Source organism: Rhinolophus ferrumequinum, chromosome 11 (assembly GCF_004115265.2).
Source record: "Rhinolophus ferrumequinum isolate MPI-CBG mRhiFer1 chromosome 11, mRhiFer1_v1.p, whole genome shotgun sequence".
Lineage (NCBI taxonomy): Eukaryota > Metazoa > Chordata > Mammalia > Chiroptera > Rhinolophidae > Rhinolophus > Rhinolophus ferrumequinum.
Window position 1 is genome coordinate 45818946 of NC_046294.1, and position 24426 is coordinate 45843371.

Sequence of the window (24426 nt, forward strand, 5' to 3'; positions counted from 1 at the left end):
CTTTACTTCTAGCACATGGGATTTCTGTACAATGAGAGAATAAATGTTTGTTCGTACTTTCAAATGTACTTCATCACTTCCTTACCTTTCCCTAGCAAGATTCAAGACCGACAGGCCCATTAACAGGGCATATGCTAGTTTACAGGAAGATGACATTCTGTTGATTGAGGAGGTATAGATAAGTTGTTCTAAATACTTCAAAAACTCAGATAACACATGATACTGGCTGGCTAGGATTAGCAGAACCAGCAACCTCTAGTTCAAGGTAAAGAGATGCTGGAGGAAGTGTGAGATTAATTATAACTTTTTCCCTTGGTCTTTGGGGTACACAGAGAGTATAGCTACCTCCTCCGCATAAAAAAACTAACTATTCTCAGGCGTATCTGTTTGGTATTAATACCATAGACCAGGGGATTGAGAACAGGGGGGACGAGGAGATAGAGATTCGCAAGTATAATGTGAACACGAGGAAGTACTTGATGGCCAAAGCGGTGGACGAAAAAGGAAAAAAAGGCAGGAATATAGAAGACAAGAATCACACAGATGTGGGCTCCACAAGTGCTAAATGCTCGGAATTGGGCATCCTTTGATGGCAGACGCAGCACAGCCCGCAGGATCAAGCCGTACGAGGTGGCGATGAGGACTACATCCATGCCAGTGACTGAAAGTGCCACAGTGAGACCATAAATGGTGTTGGGCTTGATACTGGCACATGCCAGCTTGGCAATGCCCATGTGCTCACAGTAGGTGTGGGGGATGATGTGATGTCCACAGAAGGGTAAGCGCTCGATGAGGATGACAAAAGGAAAAACAAAAATAAGGCCACGGACTACACATGCCAGACCAATCTTCCCAATCATCATGGCATTGAGGATGGATGTATAATGAAGTGGACGGCAGACAGCCACATAGCGGTCAAAAGCCATGGCCAGTAGAACAGCTGACTCTGTGCTAAAGACAGTGTGAACAAAAAACATCTGGGTAAGGCAGCCATGGTAGGAAATTATGTGGGACCTAAGCCAGAAGATTGTTAGCATCTTGGGCAATGTGGTTGAACAGAGTACCAGGTCAGTGATGGAAAGTAGACACAGAAAGAGGTACATTGGCTCATGTAGAGCTCTATCCGTCATGATGATGTAGAGGATGGCACCATTGCCAACCAGAGCAAGGATATACATGGAGCAAAAGGGAATGGCAACCCAAACGTGCTGGTCTTGCATCCCAGGGATTCCAAGTAGAACAAATGTGGGAGGATGGAAGGCAGTGTCATTGGGAACAGATGCAGAGAGCATAATGATACAGAGAACAGAAGGTTTTCTCTTCCTAAAAGTGGTTAGAAAATGAAAGAAAGTCACTGTTGATGTCATTTATTCTTCCTACATACCCATTCAATTTCTTGCCTTTCTGTCCCAACAATTCTACTACAATTCATGCCTTCCTCATTTTTTTTTTTTTTTTGGCCTGGGTTGTTGAAATAGCTTTTAACTAATATGCCCACTTTCAGGATTTCCATCTTCCACTGGAGCCTCTACATTGTTGCCTAAATATTCTAACACCATGATTCCCTGAAAGTAAGACCTACCCCGAAAATAAGACCCAGTTAAAATCGTCAGCCAAATGGATGCATTTAGTACGTTATGACAATGTTCTACAAGAGGATGACATGACTGTATTTGAATAAATGTAGATTGTTGTACAAGACATCCCCTGAAAATAAGCCCTAATGTGTCTTTTGGAGCAAAAATTAATATAAGACCCGGTCTTATTTTCGGGGAAACAGCATGTGAATATAGTTGGCTAAAATACAAATATAACCTTTCTTAGGATATGCTATGCAAGTTATCTTGCATTAACCTCTTCTAGTCTACTCTCCACCACTTTCCATCATGTTCTAGGCCCTGCAACACTGAATTACATCAACAGACTCCCCTACCCTCTCACTCCTGGATGGATTTGGCAAAGGAAACATCAACAGGAGATTGGAAGGAGGTCAGAGATTTACTCCTTCAGCTCCTTTCCAGCAGAATTGTTGCAAGATGACTGCATTTCTCTGGAAACAGCTTTCTCTGGCTCTAGGTCCACTGGAAACCATATCCTCCACTTTACCCTTGAATCCAAGTTTTGTAACATTGTCTGCTATCACTAGCCCAGAGGCTTCACAAGCACTTGTGATTTCCCTGTGCTGACTCACATCTTTGATAATGGTTTCTGTATTACACTGTACTCAAATTACCTAATTTGAGCATGCAATCTGTTTCCTGATAAGATCTTCTTTTTTTTTTAGTTTCATGTGTACAAAGCAATGTAATAGACATTTACACCCTTCACAAAGTGATAACACCCTCCCCCCGTCCCAATCTACTACCCTTCTAACACAGTATATGGCTGTTACAGTACCATTGACTATCTTCACGATGCTGTACTCCACAACCAAGTTTACTATTTGGAAGTGCTGAAAGGCTGCATGAAAAAGTTAGACAACCTAAACTTTTTGCCAACAATTCATGGTTCTTGCATCACGACAATGCACCAGCTCACACGGCACTGTCTGTGAGGGAGTTTTTAGCTAGTAACAAATAAATGTATTGAAACACCCTCCCCACTCACCTGATCTGGCCCCCAATGACTTCTTTCTTTACCTGAAGATAAAGGGAATATTGAAAGGAAGACATTTTGATGACATTCAGGACATCAAGAGTAATACGACGACAGCTCTGATGGCCATTCCAGAAAAAGAGTTCCAAAACTGCTTTGAAGGGTGGACTAGGTGCTGGCATCAGTATATAGCTTCCCAGGGGGAGTACTTCGAAGGTGACTGTAGTGATATTCAGCAATGAGGTATGTAGCACTTTTTCTAGGATGAGTTTGTGAACTTAATTGTTCACAAACTTCGTGTGTGTGTGTGTGTGTGTGTGTGTGTATTTAATTATAGTTGACATTCAATATTATTCTACTTCAGTTTCAAATGTATAGCGTATTGGTCAGGCATCTACGCAGTCTATGAAGTAATCCCCCTTGTAAGTCCAGTGCCCATCGGATACCCTACATAATCTTTACATTATTGATTATATTCCCCAAACTGTGTTTCATATCCCCTTGACTATATTATGACTACTAATTTGTACTTTCTAATCCTTTCACCTTCTCCCCCATCCCCACCCCCCTCCCACCTAGCAGCCACCAATTTTTCCTCTGTATCTCTAAGTCTGTTTCTGTATAGTTTGCTCATTTATTCTGTTTTTTAGATTCCACATGTAAGTGAGATCATATGGTAATTGTCTTTCTCAGTCTGACTTATTTCACTTAGCATAATATTCTCTAGGTCCATCCCTGTTGCTGAAAATGGTAAGAATTCTTTCTGTTTTATGGCCAAGTAGTAGTCCATTGTATAAATGTACCACAGTTTCTTTATACAATCATCTATCAATGGGCATTTCAGTTGTTTCCATATCTTGGCTATTGTGAATAGTGCTGCAATAAACATAGGGGTGCATATATTTTTTTCAAATTAGTGTTTTGGATTTCTTTGAATCGATATCCACGAATGGAATTGCTGGGTCATAAGGTAGCTCCATTTTTCAATATTTTGAAGTATATCCATACTGTTTCCACAGTGGCTGCACCAACCTACTAAAATCTTGAGACAATGGCATACAAAGGTCTTCTTGATCTTGTTCACCTATCTAGCATTATTTACTACCACATTCTACCACATGCTTACTGTTCCATCCATATCCAAGTCATATCTAATTTTGGAAATATCCAAAAGCATGTTTTATCACACTTGCATACAATTTCATATGGTGCTTTTTTTTTTTTTTTTTTGGCTCTTGCCATTTGGTCACTGGTCAAGCTGCTAACAGTTATTTAAAACCTAAGTGGGTATATCCTTCTCTATGAAGCCTATCTATTAATATGATCCTTCTACTGTGGTGCAGGAACCATACCTCTTCAGCATACCCTCCTTAGGAAATATAAACTTGTTTTATAATTATGTATATGAATGCCTCTTGCCCATTACACTATGAAATTTTTGCATCTCATTTTTTTCTTTCTCAATGCCTTATATAACTTAGGGTAACAAACAATGTTTAACAGGAAAATGGATAAAGGATTGAATACTGCAATTAAAAGTATTTTTTTAAACAAATTTGGGTAAGTGGCCATGGTTGAAAAGTGTTTCTTCTTGGGAGCCTTCCTTATGGATCAAACAAGATATTCTCTCACTAGATCTACAATGTCCACCATGTTCTTTTCACTCTATCTACTCCAAGAGGTGCTCCTTATAAACTCCTTAATGCATTTCTCATCTAATCTAATCCAATCTAATCTATCTATATAATACATTTCTGTCTTTTTTCTTGATTGGCCACATGCATTAGTTTGATTATAAAACATATCTGCCTTGGTCTGTGTTGTCTACTTTAAAGCATGAAACTTGACATGACCAGTCAGGCCAGGAGACACACAGGTGTGTACTCCAAGAAAACTTCAAGATGAAGCATACTATGGGAATAGAATAAGAAAGGAAGAGATGTGGGGGCTTAGTGATGAGTTAAATCTGAGTATGTTTCTTGGAGTGACTAGCCTGTGGATTTAAAATTATGCCACTAGGAAATTAAAAACAAAGAGAAAGAACCATTTTTCTTTGGAGCCATCTTACCTTGAGAGATCCCTGTAGAGGAAGTCAGAATCATCATTCTTATCTTATTGAAGTTCAGTCTTTGGGACTCAGACACCCTCATGTTTAGAAAGGACAGCAACATTAAATTCATCCAATCATTCTCACCTAAAACAAATTTTAGAATGTGGAAACACCTAAGATAGGATCTAAAAAGTTCTGTAAAAGCCTCTTCAGACAACCAAGATGGCGCAGTAGGTAAGCTGTGTTTAGCTTCTCTCACAACCACACCAAAATTACAACTACTCTACAAAACAACCATTATTGAGACTCACTTAAAATCAAGCTGAGCTGAAGCCTTTCAAATACGGACTTGCAGAAGAAGCCACCTCCAGACTGGTAGGAAGGGTAGAGATGCAGAACGGGCTAGGCCCACACCTGCATGTGATCATTAAAGATCAGGAGGGATATTACGGCTGTGGAGGTACCTCCCATCCCCCAGAGGAGTGTGAGATCCCAGCCCCACCCCAGCCCAGGGTTCCAGTGCCGGAGAGAGAAGTCCCCATAATTTCTGGTTGTGAAAACCAGCAGAGATTGTGACTGAGTGAGACTGAGGGTGTCTGCACTCTCAGGTGCTCCTCTTAAAGGGACTGTGCAGAGACTTAGCCACCAACAGAATCACTTGCTCTGAGCTCCAGCACTAGGGCAGTGGCTGGAGAGATGGCAAGCACATACAGTGGGGAAGTGAGTTGTCTGGCTTCTGATTCAGGCTGGAGAGGCAGCTTTCTCCTGGATGGAGGAGCTGGCAGAAGCCATTGTTTCTTTGCTGAGCTCTCCCCCTTCTCTCTGTGTGGACAGAAGTGGCCACCATATCTGAGTCTCCACTGTTTGTTTGCCACACCATGGCAATTCAAGACCCCACCCCACCCAAATTTTGGGCACACCCAGGCCACTTCCAGTGGCTTTTTTGTGCAGACCTCCTGTTTTGGCTCAAGCTGCAGACTTTCCTAGGGTCTCTCAAAAATTCATGAAACCCAGACAAGCAGCATTTGGCTTGAGGGTTTCCTGTACCTCTGGCTGAGCAGCCCTAAGCATGGCACTAGCAGCAGCCAGCCTTGGTTCAAGGCTTGGCCTCTCAGGGTATTTCCAAGCACAGTACGGGTGGCAGCCATCTCCAGATTTCTTTGTGGCTCCTGTCAGGTGGCCCTGGGTGGGACACAGGCTGTGGTTGAACTTGACCTACAGCCGATCCTCCAAGGTGGACCTGAAGGCTGGCACCCCCAAGACCACCTTCAAAATGAGCTGGAGCATTACCCAGCAACCTCCAAGTACAATACACCCAAGGGGTGAACTGGTCAGGCACCAGAGTCCTGCTGAGGCAGACCCTGCTCTGTAGGATCAGCCCCTGCTTAACAACTCTTCCACTGTAGTCAAGGCCAGTCCTCACAACCAGGGAGCCTGAGTCAGTCCCTTCCATTGATGTGCAATTATCAACCAAGGCTCAATGACAAGAGGAGGGCACACACAACCCACAGAAGGGACACACCTGGAGTGCATGGCTCAGGTGACCAGAAAGACTATACTACTGAACCCCACAGCACACCTACTACATAAGTCCACTCTACTAGGACCAGAAGACATCCATCCCTACCTACCTAATACATAGAAACAAACATTGGGAGGCAGCCAAAATGGGAAGACAAAGAAACATGTCCCAAATAAAAGAATAGAACAAAGCTCCAGGAAAAGAACTAAGCAAAATGGAGATAAGCAATCTATCAGATGCAGAGTTCCAAACACTGGTAATAAGAATTCTCAATCATCTCATGGATAATTTCAACAAAGAGATAGGAAGCATAAAAATGGAGATGGAAACCATGAAAAAGAACCAGTTAGAAATAAAAGATACAATAATGGAAATGAAAAATATATTACAGGGAATCAACAGTAGATTAGATGAAGCAGAAGATCCAACCAGCGATGTAGAAAATAAGATAGCAGAAAACACCCAACCAGAATAGCAAAAAGAAAAAAGAATCCAAAAAACTGAGGAGAGTTTAAGGGGTCTCTGGGACAATATCAAGCATACCAACATTCGCATTATAAGGGTAACAGAAGGAGAAGAGAGAGAGCAAGGAAACCTATTTGAAATCCTATATGAAACCTATGTGAAAACCTATTTGAAGAAATAATAGAAAACTTCCCTAACCTAGCAAAGGAAATAGACATACAAGTCCAGGAAGTGGAGAGAGTCCTAAACAAGATGAACCCAACGAGGCCCACACCAAGATACACCATAATTAAAATGCCAGAAGTTAAAGACAAAGAAAGAATCTCAAAAGCAGCAAGAGAAAAGTAGTTAGTTACCTACAAGGGAGCCTCCATAAGACTGGCAGCTAAGTTCTCAATAGAAACTTTGAAGGCAAGAAAGGAGTGGAATGAAATATTCCAAGTGTTGAAAAACAATGACATACAACCAAGATTACTCTACCCAGCAAAGCTGTCATTTAAAATTGAAGGACAGATAATGAGCTTCCCAGACAAGAAAAAGCTAAAAGAGTTCATCACCACCAAACCAGTATTACAAGGAATCTTAGAGGGAGTTCTTTAAGATGGGAGGGGGATTAAGAATGGGTGAAAACGGGAGGGATTAAGAAGTACAAATTAATTGTTACACAGTAGTCATGGGGATGTAGGGTAGCATAAAGAATATAGTCAATAATATTGTAATAACTAGGTATGGTGCCAGATATGCACTAGATCTATCAAGGTGATAGATGGGAATGGGGTTGGGGGCAGGGTGAAAAAGGTGAAGGTATTAAGAAATACAAATTGTTAGTTAACACAGTATGGGGAATATAATCAACAGTTGTAAAGACCATGTAAGATGTCAGATGGCCACTGGACTTATCAGGGGGATCACTTCGTAGATTGTGTCCAATGCACTATACACCTGAAGCTGAAGTAGAATAAAATTGAATGTCAACTATGTATAACTAAATATATAAGTATAGATGGTCACAGGATGTAGAGTACAACATAGGGAAGATAATCAATGGTATTGTACCAGGTATATACAATGTCAGAGGGGTAGTAGCTTGGGGGGGTGTTATCACTTTATGAGGGGTTTAAATGTCTAACTATTACGTTGTTTTGTACACCTGAAACTAATAAAATAAAAAAATCCTCTTCAATAAATGGTGCAGGGAAAACTGAAAAGCTACATGCAAAAGAATGAAACTAGACTGTTATCTGTCATCATGTACCAACATTAATTAAAAAATGGATAAAACCTAAATATAAAACCTGAAAAAATAAATTGCATAGAAGAAAGCATAGGAACTAAACTTATGGACCATGTGTTTAAAGAGGATTTTATGAATGTAACCTCAAAGGCAAGGGAAGAAAAAGCAAAAATAAATGAATGGCACTATATTAAAGTAAAAAGCTTCTACACAGCAAAATAAATCACCAACAGAACAAAGAGTTAACCAACCAAATGAGAGAAGATATTTGAAAACATCATCCCTGATAGGTAGCTAATATCTAAAATATATAAAGAACTCATATAACTCAACACCAAAAAAACAAACAATCCAATTAAAAAATGGTCAGAAGACCTGAACAGACATTTAAATGGCCAAGATTTTATATATATATATATATATATATATATATATATATATATATATATGACCAAATCCACTAGTCATTAGAGAAATGCACATGAAAAAATGTTCAACTTCACTAATCATCAGAGAAATGAAAATAAAAACCACAATGAGATATACTTCACACCTGTTACAATGGCTATTATCAATAAGACAAGAAATAACAAGTGTTGGGGAGGTTGTGGGGAAAGTGGAATCCACATACACTGCTGGTGGGAATGTAAATTATTAGTACAGCCACTATGGAAAACACTATGGAGTTTCCTCAAAAAATTAAGATTAGAATTACCATACAATCCAGTAATCCCTCTTCTGGGTATCTACTCAAAAAATATCTGAAAACATTTATCATAAACATAAAGATATAGGTACCCCTATGGTCATTGCAGTATTACTGATGGTGGTCAAGACATGGAAACAACAAAAATTTCCCTCATTGATGATTGGATAAAGAAGATATGGTACATAAACACAATAGAATAGTACTCAGCCATAAGAAAAGATGAAATACTGCCATTTGTGAAAACATGGATGGATCTTGATATTATTCTAAGTGAAATAAGTCAGACAGAAAAAGTCGAGAACCATATGATTTCACTCATATGTGGGATATAAAACTGAAAACAACATGTGAACAAGACAAACAAACAAATAAAAACTCATAGACACAGACAACAGTTTAGTGGTTACCAGAGGGTGAGGGGAAAGTGAGGTGGTAGAAGCGGGTGACGGGGGTCAAATATACGGTGATGGAAGAAGAACTGACTCTGGGTGGTGAACACACAATACAATATATAGATGATGTATTACAGAATTGTGCACATGAAACCTATATAATTTTACTAACCAATGTCACCCCAATAAATTTAATAAAAATTTTTAAAAGTTCTGTAAGAATTAAAAAGAATATACTTCCTTCAATCCCCTATTCATCTGCAACTAAATTATTAAAAGACCAACTTTTTTTTTATTAATTACCATACTGTATGCATTTCGCATGCACTACTGCAAGTTTGCTACTATATGTTAACAGTTACTATAGCTAAAAATTATACAGGCAGTAATGTTATTATAAGTTTTAGTTGCTAATGAAATTATTATTTTGTTTGAATTTTAAAGCCAAATAATAGAATTTACTGCCAATTCTGTAATTTTTCATATCCTTAAAGACTCAAAAATCAAGTTATCACAGAAGAAAAAGAGTGATTATAAACATATTGATATCCATCTTGGAAAAGTGTAAATATTTTTTACTTCTATCCTGGAAAGGCCAGAGATTTTTAAATAATAGATAAATCAGTGGATTATAATCTTTGCATCTAGTTGGCACATACATCACAAAACATGTATATAGTGCAATAATTATATAGTGCTTGTCTCCTAAATGTGATACCTTGAAAAGTGGTCAAGTGGCAATTGTTTATACAAATCTAGTGGCAAAAATATGTGCATTTTTGAGGCAGCCATTCTCAACTTTAGACCCTCTGATTCTGAGAATGTTTTCCTTTCATTAAGTCAATGTCTGTAAACAGAATCCACATCAAGCAGGCAGGATTCCTCATCAATATCTTAGGCTTTTATTTTATGAACACTAATATCCTTTCTAAGGCTTCTCTTTTATTTGCTTTGTTAAAAAAGTTATTGAGAGTCTACTATGTGCCAGGCATTCTTCTAGATATTTGACATATACTAAAGAATAAGAACAGGCATGTTCCATGATATATTAAGGTTTTCTAATGAAAAGACAATTAATTAAATAATCTTCAACATATGTGTTAAAATGTTACACTGATATATGCTATGAAGAAAAGTTACACAAATCAGTACCTACTCAGAGATGGATTGACTTCATAAAAAAAGCTATAGGCATGAGTCTACAGGAGCTGAGTAGGGCTGTTGAGGACAGGATATCATGGACATCAGTCATTCATGGAGTCACCAGGCATCAGAGTCTACTCAACAGCATATAACACAGAGTCAGAAAAATCCTCCCAAGGAAATGAAATTCAGTCTCAAAATAAGAGTCTTCCTGAAATGCCTCAAACATCTCTTGTACAACTCAGCTCCCAGAATCATCACCTCCTTATGTGATCCAGTCTGTAAAATAAGAGATCAGAGAGCCAAGATTCAGGTCCCTGCCTTCAAAATTTTATCTGAGTGCAGTTACTTGCTAACTGTATTACCTCAAGCAATTGTTTTTTTCCCCTCTGTCCTGAGTTTTCTAATATAGAGATAATAATACTTCATAGGAGTTTTCAGAGATTGAGAAAAATCAGATAAAGTGCATATTACATTCTCTTTGATTTAATAAACATTCATTATGATCCTCAGTGCTATTTTTCATGATTTTGCATATCTCTCCGTCCATTGGTTTTACCATGTACTCCCTCACCATGTACCTTTCAAATGAGGAAACATCATTTAGTTCCTCAAACTGAAAATCATATTGGCCTCTCTTGAGTCTGTAATCCCATGGTGAGGGCACTGAGGGTTTCACCCTCTTTTAAATCAAAAACTATTTTCAGGGATATTTAAGACCGGTCCTCAGTTAGCTGGGTTAGATGGAATCTCACAAGACATGAGATGGAATGTTTCCTCAATTACCTCAATCCCATCACTATACCAATGTCATTGAGGCTCCCTAATCATTTTTGGGACCAAGAAACAATTGTGATATTTGGCTTCTTCAATATAAAAGGAATGAGCACATTATGTGCTGCCACTAAGAAAGAGAAAGAATGAAAAAAATGTGCATCTTATTTCTGTTAAAGGAAAAAACTTCTATTAGGCTGTTTAATTAGTCAGTCACCTGATTTTGCCCTAGAAAAGAACCTGGGAATGCTGAAGTAAGGATTCCAAGCTTTGTGGGCTTCCAAGTTTTCTGCATGTGAAATTACAGGAGAGAATTAGGGAATTATATTTGGAGGGTACGAGCTCTACTCAGACACTGGGGCAACTGGAAATCAAATGAGTTTTCTGATCCTCTAGTCTCTTTAGTGACACTGTGAAGGTCCTAGGTTCTCAAGAACAAGGTTACCATCTAGCAAATATATATAGCTTTACATTTGTCTGGCTGGCATCACGATATAAGTGAGAATAAGATGCAGTTATTGTCAATAAATTCTGACATCATTACTTTAAGAAAGGCTGTTCCTAGAGATCTATCTGACTGGCTTGTCTTGAAACCATAAGGAAAACAGCAAGAGAATAAAATCTCTAACTGCAGTAGAAAGGATTCAAGTGCACAGACAATAAGAACTTACTGATGAAAAATTTTGTATGTAATAAGGCTACCCAAATACCTCAGGGATTCAAGGAACTGTATCTCCTATAATAGAATTCAAGGGATAATCTGAGATGAGATCTGAAATAGTCAAGGACATTAATATCTTATTTAGTTTTTATTTTTTAAATTATTTTATTTTAATTTTTTAATTACAGTTGACATTCAATATTATATTAGTTTCAGGTGTATGGCAGCCAGCAACGTTTACGGGCATACTACCCTGAATACGCCTGATCTCAATATCTTTGTATGATTGCCATCTCTCTCTATTTTCCCCCTACCTCTGCTCCTGGCTTTGAATATCTGTCCTTAGTCTTAATTTTCTGTCCATTGCATTCGTTCAACACTCACCCCAGCCTCGGTGGTCAACAGCACCAGAAAAATCTTGATCCAGCCCAAGTAGAATAGTTCCTAGATCTGAGATTCGGTCCCACTTATCTCCACCCTCTCAAGAATTTTTGGCCCAGAGAGGCTGTGGGTAGCCTCAGCTGTTAAAAGTAGAGGTGAATTTGCAAATGAGATCTCTGGGGAGAAAAATCATTCATGTCAGGGTCTTCTCTTAAAGTTTGGCCATTTCTTAAGGGAGGAGAAGGGGTCACAAGTGTGAATAGGGCTTTAAGGCAAGAGTCAAAACTTGAGAGAAAAGGTCCACACTGGAGATACACATTTGTTAATCAGCATCATAATGATATTTAAAGCTATGATGTTAAATGAGATTTTTAAAAAGGTGAATTATTTAAAGAGCACCAAAAACTAATCCCTAATAAAGACTATACCATGAGGAAGTACTAGTGAAAGACACAAGTAAGGAGTACTTTCGAGATAGAAGGAAAACCACTGAAGCCAAGGGAAGGAAGTGACTCAAACAGGAGGAAATGGTAACTATATAAAGTATTGGTGATAAGTCAAGAAATAAGAGGACTGAGACCACTAGTTTTAGCAACTGCAGTCATTATTGACCTTGACAAGGACAGCATTGTGCAGTGGTAATGTGAAATTCAAATAGGAGTGAGTTAAAGTCAAAATGGGTGAGAAGTATTAGAACTAGTAAACATAGACAAGTCTCACAAGGTGTTGTGCTGCAAAGGGAAGTAGAGAATTGGGGTAATAACTGGAAGGGAACTGCAGTCAAAAAAGAATTTTAAGGTTAGAGAAATACCATCAAGTTTCTATACTGATGGAGAAAGATCCAATATAGAACGAAATTTGATAATTTAAGAATGAGAGAACTGTTGAGATGATTGCTTTAAGTAGGCTTACACAATGAAACTTAGTGCACAAGTGGAGAGTTTGACCTTGGCATCCATAGTAACCAGAGTGAAAACACAAATAAAAGTGTGGTTGTAGATAGGTGAGTAGGTGTACTGTCTTTCCCCGAGAATAAAACCTACCCCCAAAATAATCCCCAGTTAAGATCTGAGCCAGACAGATGCATTTAGTATGTTATGACGATGTTCCAGAAGAAGATGACATGACTGTATTTGAATAAGTATAAATTTTGTACATGAAAAACTAAGACGTCCCCTGAAAACAAGCCCTAATGGAGCAAAAATTAATATAAGACCATTTTCAGGGAAGCACAGTAGTTGTGGATGTCTGTAGAGATTTTCTCCTTTTAGCCTCTGTTTCCAGGCAGGTAAAAGCAAGGTCATCTATAACAGAGAATGACGATAGCAAAGAAAATATTGGAGGTTTGAGGAGATAAAAGAAGGTATAAAATAATCATTTAAAGAGTGTGAGAGAAAATGGAAAGAGAAATGTAATATAATTGCCATGAAACACAAAAGGTAGGTAGGTGGCCATATATCCCAATATGCTCAGGAAAGTCCCAATTTATATTTGTTGTCTAAGTGACATTACTAGTAGTTTCCCCTTTTATTCTCAAATTGTATGTCGTCTAACTAAAAATATTCTTGAGTTTAGCAGTCCTAAATTTAAAACAAGGTGTCAGCACATTTACAACTTTTATCCCATGGCTGCAAGCACAAAGTGAGTGGAGAGTTGAATTTAGAGAGAGATGCTGAAAAATAACAATCAAGTGTGTGTGTGTGTGTGTGTGTGTGTGCACGCACATATGTGTATACACATAGTGTATGTGCGTTTGTATTAGGAAGAGAGGGAGGGAGAGAGAAAGAGAGAATTTTTATTAAACAGTAATTCTAAGAATGAACCATAAATTAATGTTAGTAAGGAAAAAAAAGAAATGAGAAAAATGAAGAAATGTGTAAAGATAATAAGGTAATAAGATCAATTTATTATTGATACAAATTCTAAGGTATTTCCAAGGAATTAAGAAGATTGGGTAAGATGATCAAGATCTTCTAGAAAAAACATAGAGTATAGAAAATCAAATTGTTCCAGTTATTGACTATTGCATAACAAAACTACCCCCAAAATATAGTGGTTTAAAACAATTTGTTATTATCTCTTATGATTATGCAGATTTACTGCGATCAGTTGGGTAGTTGTCATTTGGGGTCTCTCATGTGGCTGCAACAGATTTTGGATGGAGCTGTAGTCATATAAGCTTAACTGAAATTGATGCAATTGGTTCTGGCTATTAACTAGGAGCCTGGCCAGGATGTCAAACACACAAACTCTCCATTTGGCCTGGAAAACTCACAGTAGGGCAGCTGAGTTCTAGAGACAGCAACAAAAAAAATCAAACGTCCCTCCAATGTTCATTGTAGATTTGTTTATGGTGGCCAAGACAAGGAAACAACCAAAATGTCCTTCAATAGATGAATTGATAAAGAAGTTGTGGCATATATACACAATGGAATACTATTTGGCGGTAAGAAAAGACTATACGAGAACATTTGTGACAACATGGATAGATCTTGAGAGTATAATGCTAAGCAAAATAAGTCAGACAGAAAAAGCAGAGAACCATATGATTTCACTGATATGTGGTATATAAACCAAAAACAACAAAAGAAGAAGACAAACAAATGAGAAACAAAAACTCATAGACACAGACAATAGTTTAGTGATTACCAGAGGGTAAGGGGGGTGAGGGGTGGGAGATGAGGGTAAGGGGGATCAAATATGTGGTGATGGAAGGAGAACTGATTCTGAGTGGTGAACACACAATGGAATTTATAGATGGTGTGATACAGAATTGTACACCTGAAATCTATGTAATTTTACTAACAATTGTCACCGCAATAAATTTAAAAAAATATATATTGTTATTTAAATTGCAGTTCCTTGCTTGAGCATATAAGTTATTTTAAATAAATAAAACAACTGACATTTATACAAGGAAAAAAAATCAAACGTCCAAAGACACCAATGAGGAATATGTAAGCGTTTTATAATCTAGCCTTGAATATCCTGAAATGTCACATCTATTGTATTCTTTTCTCAAAAAATTGCTAAGGCTTTCCCAGATAAAAGGGGAGTGGAATTAGACTGCACTTTCTGTAGGAGTGGCAAGATCATATTGCAGAAAAATATATGGGATGCAAGATCTTTTTTTGGCCATCTTTTGGGGGGAAAAAAAAACCCTGTAACAGTCCACTTTGTGACCACCTTGTGACCAGTAATGTATATATTCACCTACATGCAAAGTAAATTCATCTTTTCCCTAAGATCCCAAAGTCTCATTCCCATCATGGGATTAGTTCAAAGTCCAGGATCACAACCTCTAAATCAAGACAAAGTGTCAGTAGGGCTCCTTGTATTCAATTCCTTGAATACAACTCCTTGAATGTGGTTCCTCTCAATTTGAAGATCTGTGTAGTAAAGAAACGAGAAAGAAATCAGCCAAGAAATATAGAAACATAACCAAGAAATATAACCAGCCAAGAAATATAACCAACATACAATGGTGATACAGAGATAGAATAACTACAATTTATAGTCATATGTAAAATATTGAGAGAGCCATATTATAGTCACTAACTGGTCCATTGAAGATTATAAAAATCCAGCCAGAGATATGTCACCAGTTTTTTGATAAGGAACCATTCCTGCTCCCTGGGAACGATTCTCCATGGCTCTTAACTACAACTTCTGGGCAACTGGCTCTATATTCTATGTCATATTTGCTTTTCAAAGCGAAATCATCTCTATTTACATCTTAATACCTTTCTCAGCCTGCTTCCTGCCTAACGAAGTTGAAGACCCAAAGCCCTCTGTTCATTTTACACTAACTGTTCCATTTAGTCCAAGCTGATGGTGCTTGCGTCGTACATTTCTCTTAAAAACTGTGAGTTCTATATGAATCTTTTGGGGTTTACACTGTCAGACAAAAGGCACATCCACAGATATCTTTCAGATGGTCTTCTGTATGATTTTGGCTGGGAGTTATGGTTATCTGGAAAAATATCCTTAAGATTATTAGAAGCTTCTTTTTCTAATTGAAAAGATTTATTAAGTAAACCCTTAAATAGTTTTCTATTCTTATCAAAGGGTCTTACAGCCTCACCATAGAAATTATATTGTACCTTGAGCCCAGTTTTTTCTTTCTTTTGAGAGTCTTTTGTCATTTGGAGAGGCTGAGGTGGGGTGGAAGTCAATTTTTTTATTTCAACCCATATAACCGTGACTCCTTTTATTTACTCTAAATTCGTTTTGAACAACAAATAATTTCACTTTTAGCTCATATCTCTGTATCTGTACTTTATCATATGTGGCATAAAAATAATGTTGGTACTTTCAACATTCTGCTTCAAAATCTCCTTGTCCAAATGCATCGGTTAATTAGGTATATTTTCTGTTTTCCATATTACTGTAAGCTATGGTATTGCCAAACTTTCTGCAACTCATACCTTTTTCTCCAGCCTTCAATGATAATTTCCTTACTGCCTTTCAAGCCTTCATCAACAGCCTCCTCAAGGCCCTTTTAGCTTCTGCCTGCTGCCTTATTCCAAAGATAATACTACACGTTTTAGGTTTTAGTTATACTAACACCCCACTTCCTATTACCAATTTCTGCATTATTTACCTATCACTATAACTAACCATCCCCAAATTTATTGGCTTTAAACAGCAAGTTATTATTACTTTTCATGGTTCTATGGCTTGATTTACATCCATTGGGTAGTTCTCGCTTTGAGTCTTATGTATTGCAGTGAAATGTCAGTTGAAGCTACAGATATCTAAAGTCTCAACTGAACTGGATGGTCAAGATGTATTACTGACCTAACTGGCAGTTGTTGCTGACTGTTGGCTGGGATCTCAATTGGGGACATTAACCAGAATAATTAGACATGGCTTCTCCATGGGATTCTCATAGTACAGTAGCTGGGTTCCAATAGGGAGCATACCAAGATCAAGCATTTCAACAGACCTAGGTGGAATCTGCAAAGATTTTTATGTCACTTCCACTGAACTCTTTGTCAAAGAATTCCTAAGACCAGCCCAGATTAGAAGTAGAATTAGTCTCCAACTGTTGATGTGGGAATAACAAATTCATACTGCAGAAAAGCATGAAAGATGGAATATATTCTTGTGGCCATCTTTGAAACTACAGTCTACCACACCAAGTTTACAGGGCCCAGTCTCCCAGCAACATTATGCAATGGCATTCTGGACCTGGTCTAATCTAGATCATGACTCACTCTTGTGAGATTTCATTGAAACAGTTGAGCATTTCTTCCTAAACTCTTCTATTCTGTGACATGATACACAAATCTTTTCCTCCAACTTCAGTAGTCACTCATTTTCTTTCTACCTGTTCTTGAGTGTTGGAATTCTGTGATGCTCTGTCCATGTCTACTGCTTTCTAGGTTGACAAACTCAACATGAGTAATATCCCTAAATGCCATGCCATGACTTTAACTGTGATTACTGTGTTTAAGATTCTGAAATTTATAATTTTGAAAATATTCTTCTTCCTCAACCTTGAAACTAGTTATCCTATGGCTGCCATCTTTAATTAGAAGTTCCACAGGTGCATCCAACTCCCTCCCTCCAAATGGTGCCTACAGTAGACAATTTAATCCAATAAACTTCTTTATTTCTAAAGAGCAAATAATTCATGTAGGATACAATTTATTTCTGAACATACAAGAAAACTGAACATTTTCTAAGTTTATTTTAAGGCTGTTATAACTATTTTGTAAAACCTAAATATACTCACTAATTTAAACAATATTTTTTAAGTCTCTATATGTGCCCAGTTGGGATGGGAACTTGTTCTGTAAACAAGCAACAGAGCATGATAATTATTGTAGTGAGGTAGATAATGGCAGTCTGAAATTAACATAATAGAAGAGATTAATAAATTCACTTCAGACATATAAGAAGACAGAATTGGTAGGACTTGTCAATTGATAGAGGGGTAATGGAAAAGAAATAGTGCAAGATGTTGAAACGTCAGCAAACTCTTCCATCTCCATGGGCTTTCAGTCAAGTTTGTTTTGTTCTGTTTTGTTTTCTTGGCTTCTATTTTGTCCCGTTTTTAGAGAATAATTTTAAAGATTATTCAAAATATGCCCATTTATTTACTAAAGTAAGCAAGTGGATGTTAACTTGAAGACGTATTACCTGGTTATATGAATAGTATCCACATCTATAGCTCTTTTGCTGGCACAGTTCATAACTGAAGAATTTGCATACAACTCCTGGTTGTCTATTTAATCACACCCCATTGCATTATTGGCATCTAGTTTTTAGATGGCACTTTAAAGACCTTTAATGATTTCCTTTGTCCAGTCTTAAAGAAGTATTATCTTAACTAACACCAGACCCCAGATGAGAATATCAAAGTGGAAGAGACCATACATCCCTCTTCCCTGTAAAACGGAAGATAACTTTAGTTCACTAAATGTGTCACCCCCTATTTGACTTTCAGCTTCTGGAAATTCTCTTGTCTAAATTCTTGTCCACCTACATTTGATCTTAGATGTTTCTTTAGCTTAGTCCATTCTCTCTCTTCCTCTAGCTAACTTCCCTTCATGTCTAGTACACACTAAGCTTTCCTAAACAATATCCAACGAATGTCAGATCTAAATTCTATATTCAGAGTTTTAATCTTGGCCTTTCCAATTTCCTAGAACCCACTCTTTTCCCACCTTCCTCTCTCCACTCCATCAGTCCCATTTCTTATCAGCTTTGCTCCCTATTGACTTTCCCCCCTAATAGTTGTACACTGCTCGCCACAGGCTTTTAACTTGGAGGTCCGGGTCCTGGAAATCTTTTGCAAAAGCTGGGTAATGACCAGAAAATGCAGAAACACAGCGGGCAAAAACAAACTGAAGAACAAAAGAAGCAGTCCTGGGATTAGTAAGGACAGACACAGGAACCAAAGGGACAGACATAGGATCATGCTCAGAGTAGGGAAAAATAAACACAAAGCCTGGAGGAATGGAGCAGAAAAGCACTTCCCTTGTCTTCTCCAGGGATTAGAGACAAGTTAGAACAGAGAGACTCTGAACCAGGGAGACATGTGGGCTTCAGATCCTGTGGCCCCATGACCCCATCAGTTTAGGGCATGAGACAGTATTTAACAAAATTAACACTTTTCTAGTTTAGAAATTTACAACTCTGCTCATTAGTGGTGGCTTGGGAATTGTGGAATCAAGGGTGGTAGCATATATGAGTCTCAGCTGGGTCTTGATCTAGCTTGATCAGTCATTTGATTAACAAACAAACAAACAAACAAAAACCTCTGTCAAGAGTCAGCTCTGCCATGTCTCCAGGCCCAGCCTAGAACTCTTAAAACTTACTGTACAAGAACTGTTTCATTATTTCCCTGAATCCCTGGCAGAGCTTATTTCATAGTGGATAATCAATAAATGTCTATTGAAATAAAGGAATCAGCTTCTAGCCTTAGTTAACAAAACCCTAGAGACATTTCTCACTGTGACTGCCATCCCCCCCAGATGTGAAGTGGCCTTTCTTTTCAGATACTTACCTCAATGTTCAGTCTTCCTGGCAGTTCTCTCCATCTTCCCTCAGCGGTGAATCATCATTAACTTTGTGTTCAGTCCACTATTTAGAGTACAGAGTAGTACTCTATTTGTGTGGGGCAAATCTCTAACACAAATACATGTAGGTCTAAAATCATAGGTAGCCATCCTGAGTACAGTCTCATCCTTCCAACAGGAAAACCCTCTGTGCAACCTCCCACTGGTCCAACGAGGAGGTCTATCTTCAATGTTTAGTGGCCAAAAATCTGGGATTTATCCTTATTCCACACATTCCCTTCCTTTGTGCTCTAACAAAATACTTAACTGCTCTGGAAATCAGTTTTTTCATCTATGAAAAGAGAATAATAACTTGGAAATTTTTAATTTAAAGAAGAATTCTGAAGAATTAGTGGGGAAACAACTATTACCCTAATGTAGAGAAAATAAGTCTCCATGACTTTCCATAATTTTCTCTCTGATTAGATTGTTACAAATCCAACCATGCAAAATACAGATTTTATTTATTAATTAAACTCATTTGTTTCAACCCTTGTGTTCAAAAAATATTTATTGCATGCCCATTATGAACTAGGTGATAGAAATGCAATGGTAGGCAAGGCAGACGCTAGCCTGGTCCTCGATGACATAAGGGAGGGCATAGACATTAAACCACTAAGTATACAAGCAATCACCTTATTAAGGTGGAGATAAGTTTGAAAACAAAAAGTACATTTGAAATAAAAAGTGCAATAAAAATATGTATGAGGTACTAATCTTAATGTACAAGATTAAATAAGAAATATCTGAGGAAGGATTTTTTATTGAAGCTAAACAGGAATTGCCAAGCAAAATATAAAGAGAAGTCATAAGTGGAAGAGAAAAAAGAAACTTTATGTATTTGGGAAGCGAAACTCAGCGAGTATGGTGAGGTACTTTCTTAATTTGTTAACAGCAGTATCAGTCAGCCCCCTGGGATCATTTTCTCCACCTCCCCCAAAATACAGGGCTACCTTCATTAAGTTCTTGAATTTTTTTTCGATTGAGTATGTAGAAGAGACAGTTGAGTTTAGGATAAATAAGACACGACTGAAATAATATACTATGGAATCTAAGCTGGATAGAGAAGGAAGAAAGGAAAAGTTAGGGATAGAAAAGTTAGGGATGGAAGAAGAGACTTATGATGAAGTTTGAATATGCATGAAACCTTTATTGAGAACACATAGTGTGTCAGGTAAGACAGGGTATGAGAAGATGCCTAGGACTAAGCTTCTACTGTCAAGGCGCTCATATTATAGGTGTGGATAGATAAATACATAAGCAAATAAATATGACAGTTTAGAATAGTGGCATGAGTAAAGCAGCACCTGCATGTGCCTTTTCTGAACTGCTTAAAGGACATTACAGACATCAAAGAAAATATCAACACACACACACACACACACACAGGATCTTATCTCATTATGCCAATTTTACTCCTTACTTCTTGTTGCTACCTGGTTTCCAGTCAGCTCCAACTCCTGGCAACTCTATGAATGAGTGAATAGTCTCATCAGAGAGTTTTCATGGTAAGAAAGATGAAAAAGAGAATGAGAAAAGAAAATGCAGCAGTGGTTTACGATTGCCTTCTGCTGCATAGTGTGTGGGTCCAACCCACACATGCTTGGGTATAGCAAATCACCAATGCCTACAAAATGTAAGCACCCTGCTAAGCTTTACTTCTTACTCCCAAGTAATATAATATGTTCATCTTGATTAAATGTATGACTTCTTTACCAGTGGAGATTTTAGGAAATAGATGTTTTTATCCTGGGACAGTTTATTAAGAGGAACAGGGCTGGCTCCCATCCAACTCTACCCAATACATGCTCTACCAACCCCAAGTTTTATTTTTTATAAAATAACAGAACACTGAGTAGGACAACCCAAAAGAAGACTATCCCTTCTGCAATTCCTTGCTCAAAGAGTCAGGGAAGTGCAAATGAAGTGAAAATGAATGTAAATGAAGTATAAGTAAACATAAATTAAGTCCTAGGCTTTGAGTCTCATGGAAGATTGCTCCTTTCCTTTAAGTTTTCCATTCCCTGCAGTGATCCTAAGGACAGTACTTGTGTATGATCTTGAGGACAATGGAATTACGGAAGAGTTTCAAGGCACAAAGTAACACAATCACGTAAATTATAAAATGATCCTGCTGTTTTTTATAGAGTAGAACAGCGTTGGAACTCCTTTAAAAAGATGACTTTCAAATACTCTCTGAGAGACAGATAAAAGCTGGCCCAGATCAGCTTGATGGCCAATATAAAGGTGAAAATGTGATGTATTTATCTACTGGAATGACTTATTAGAACCTCCAAATCAAATATTCAACTCAAACATTGTTATTCAATTAATTTTGTTGGAGGGTGACTTAGGATAAGTCAGGACAGCCACAGGTTTCTGGCTTTGGAATTAATGTTTGTGGTTGGTGTCACTTACCTTAAAGGAAGGCAGAAAAGGAAAAGCACTGTTTCCTTTTCCTTTCCATAGAGGAAATTAGTGAGCTTCCAGGTCAGTTTTGGAGAAATAAAGTTTGAGAAGTTTGCAAGTCAGGAAGCAATTGAATAAAGAATTCAGAACCAGACAAGCCTGGGTTTGGATCCTAAATCTGCTAGTTGTCTTTCTGTAATCTTTATAAGTCTCAGTTTCCTCGTCTGTGAAATGAATGAACTAATATTATTCTCTCATAATTATTTTTTAATTAAATATATACTTGTAAAATATGGACCAAGGGTAGTGAAACTTTCTTGGAGCACACAACTGAAAATAGACACAAAAGATAATCAAATGTATGTCATCTGAGATAGATAGGGGAAAAGTAAAGCAAATAAAGGACATAGGATGAGGGATTAAGAATGTGCAGAATCAGGACTGAAGTGTGAAGCAGTAAGTTTGATAGTTGTAGTAAAGAGAATTGATAGCTGCTTAATGAGGGAAAGCAGGAAGCTTTTCCTTTAATTCAGAAACTGAGAAACGCAGGGATGAGTTGCATGGTAGGAAATATCTAACCTTCAACTATCTCAAAGTTCGCAATAGGAAAGATGTAAACTTTAGTCTTAGTGCTCTTCTATACCCATCATTACCTTCTTCATACAAGTGGTGAGAAAACTAAAGCAAGAAAGCCCTTGATTTTCTATAAGTCTTGAAGATTTTCTTTCTCCCCTCTCACTCCTGCCTAGACTTTACACTTGCGTAGAACTCTAAAATTAGTAGGAGTTACAGCTTTATTTTTACGTCTTCTTGTGTTATATAAAATTTAACCTAACCAATTTTACCGAAATTTCTCCTTCAGTAGCTCTCCCCACTCATTGTGTCTTCTTCAAAGAGAAAAGGAGGATAAATCTGTCCTGGATCTGCTTGGTTTTCACTCCATAAACAATGGGATTTAGAGCAGGAGGAATGGTCACATAGAGGTTGGCAAACAGGATGAGCACATTTCGAGGGACACTGTGCCCAAAGCGATGAGCCAGGATGGAGAAGAAGGCAGGTGTGTAAAACATGAGAATAACACAGACATGAGAGCCGCAGGTGCTGAGGGCCTTTTGGCGGGCACCCTGGGACGAGAGTTGAAAGACAGCATGGAGGATGAAGGTGTAGGAAACAGCAATAAAGATCACATCTGAGATGACAGTCATGAGAGGCACAGCAAATCCGTACCAGATGTTGATGGAGATGTCAGCAGAGGAAAGGCGAGCAACCCCTATATGTTCACAGTATGTGTGTGGGATGATACGTGTCCCACAGAAAGGTAACCGTTTGAGCAGAAAAACATCTGGCAGGATAACAGAGAAGCTCCTTACAACAATGCTTGCCACCAGCTTGATGATCACCTGTGGAGTCAGGATGTTGGTGTATCTCAAAGGGAAGCAGATGGCCACATAGCGATCAAATGCCATGGCCAATAGAATGGCTGAGTCCACTACAAAGCTGAAGTGAAGGAAGAACATCTGGGTGAGACAACCAGAGAAGGTTATTTCCTGGGAGCCATGCCACAGGTTACTGAGCAGTTTAGGCACTGTGGTAGTCGACAGGATGAGGTCTGTGTTAGCCAGCATAGAAAGGAAGAAAAACATGGGTTCATGGAGGCTGCGCTCAACTGCAATGAGGTAGAGAAGGATGCAATTGCCCACAATAGCCACAACATAGATGACACAAAAGGGAATCCCAATCCAGATGTGGAACTTCTCCAGGCCAGGTATTCCAACAAGGATAAAGGAACTGGGGTTGTAACAACTCAAGTTATACATAGTCTCTTCAGTCTGGGATCCACTGGTTTTTAAGCCCTGAGGACAAATCAGCTGTCAGAACGGGCTATGAAAGATAACAATTCTATGCTGGTGCTGCACATGGTTGAGGACTGCAATTGTCACATTCAGTGTTCCTACAGGAGGAGTACCTCCTGTCCCCTAGATGAGCTGGCAGCTATAAAATTGTCTTGTTATTGCCCCTTTTCTTTGCCATTAGCCCTTCATTTCTTTATATGTTATATAATTCTTAATGAATCACAGGAAATGGTTATTTTGTGGGTAAGCAATTTCATATGATTAAGCCTAGGTCCCTTTCTTAATGCAGACTATGTAGAATAGGTCCAGGTTCAAATGGGAATACACACACCCACACACACGCACGTGCGCACGCCCGCACACACAGCCACACATTGCCAAAAAATGTATACACATTTTAAGAGATGTTATCTTAGTTCACCATAATCAGAAATGTCTGAATGCTGATGGTAACTATTTTGAGTACCCCTTGTAATTGCAGAAGTCAAATGTGACTATATATTGAGTATTACAGTTTTAATACAGTTTTTTTCCTTTCTTAAAATGTGTATACATTTTTTGGCAATGTGTGTGTGTGTGTGTGTGTGTGTGTGTGTGTATAGTGTATATGTATGAAGAGACGGAAGGAGGTGTGTGTGTGTGTGGAGAGAGAGAGAGAGAGAGAGAGAGA

General features: G+C 38.1%; 2 protein-coding genes across 2 annotated transcripts; both read right to left on the bottom strand.

Annotated features, from left to right (window-relative positions):
• Positions 1 to 341: 341 nt before the first annotated feature.
• LOC117030744 (olfactory receptor 52D1-like) lies at positions 342 to 1292 on the bottom strand. The gene has a single exon (XM_033120965.1). The coding sequence runs from the start codon at positions 1290 to 1292 to the stop codon at positions 342 to 344; it is 951 nt and encodes a 316-aa protein (XP_032976856.1).
• Positions 1293 to 22778: 21486 nt separating this feature from the next.
• LOC117030745 (olfactory receptor 52H1) lies at positions 22779 to 23720 on the bottom strand. The gene has a single exon (XM_033120966.1). It carries the CDS (start codon positions 23718 to 23720, stop codon positions 22779 to 22781), a length of 942 nt encoding a protein of 313 aa, XP_032976857.1.
• Between the last annotated feature and the right edge of the window lie 706 nt (positions 23721 to 24426).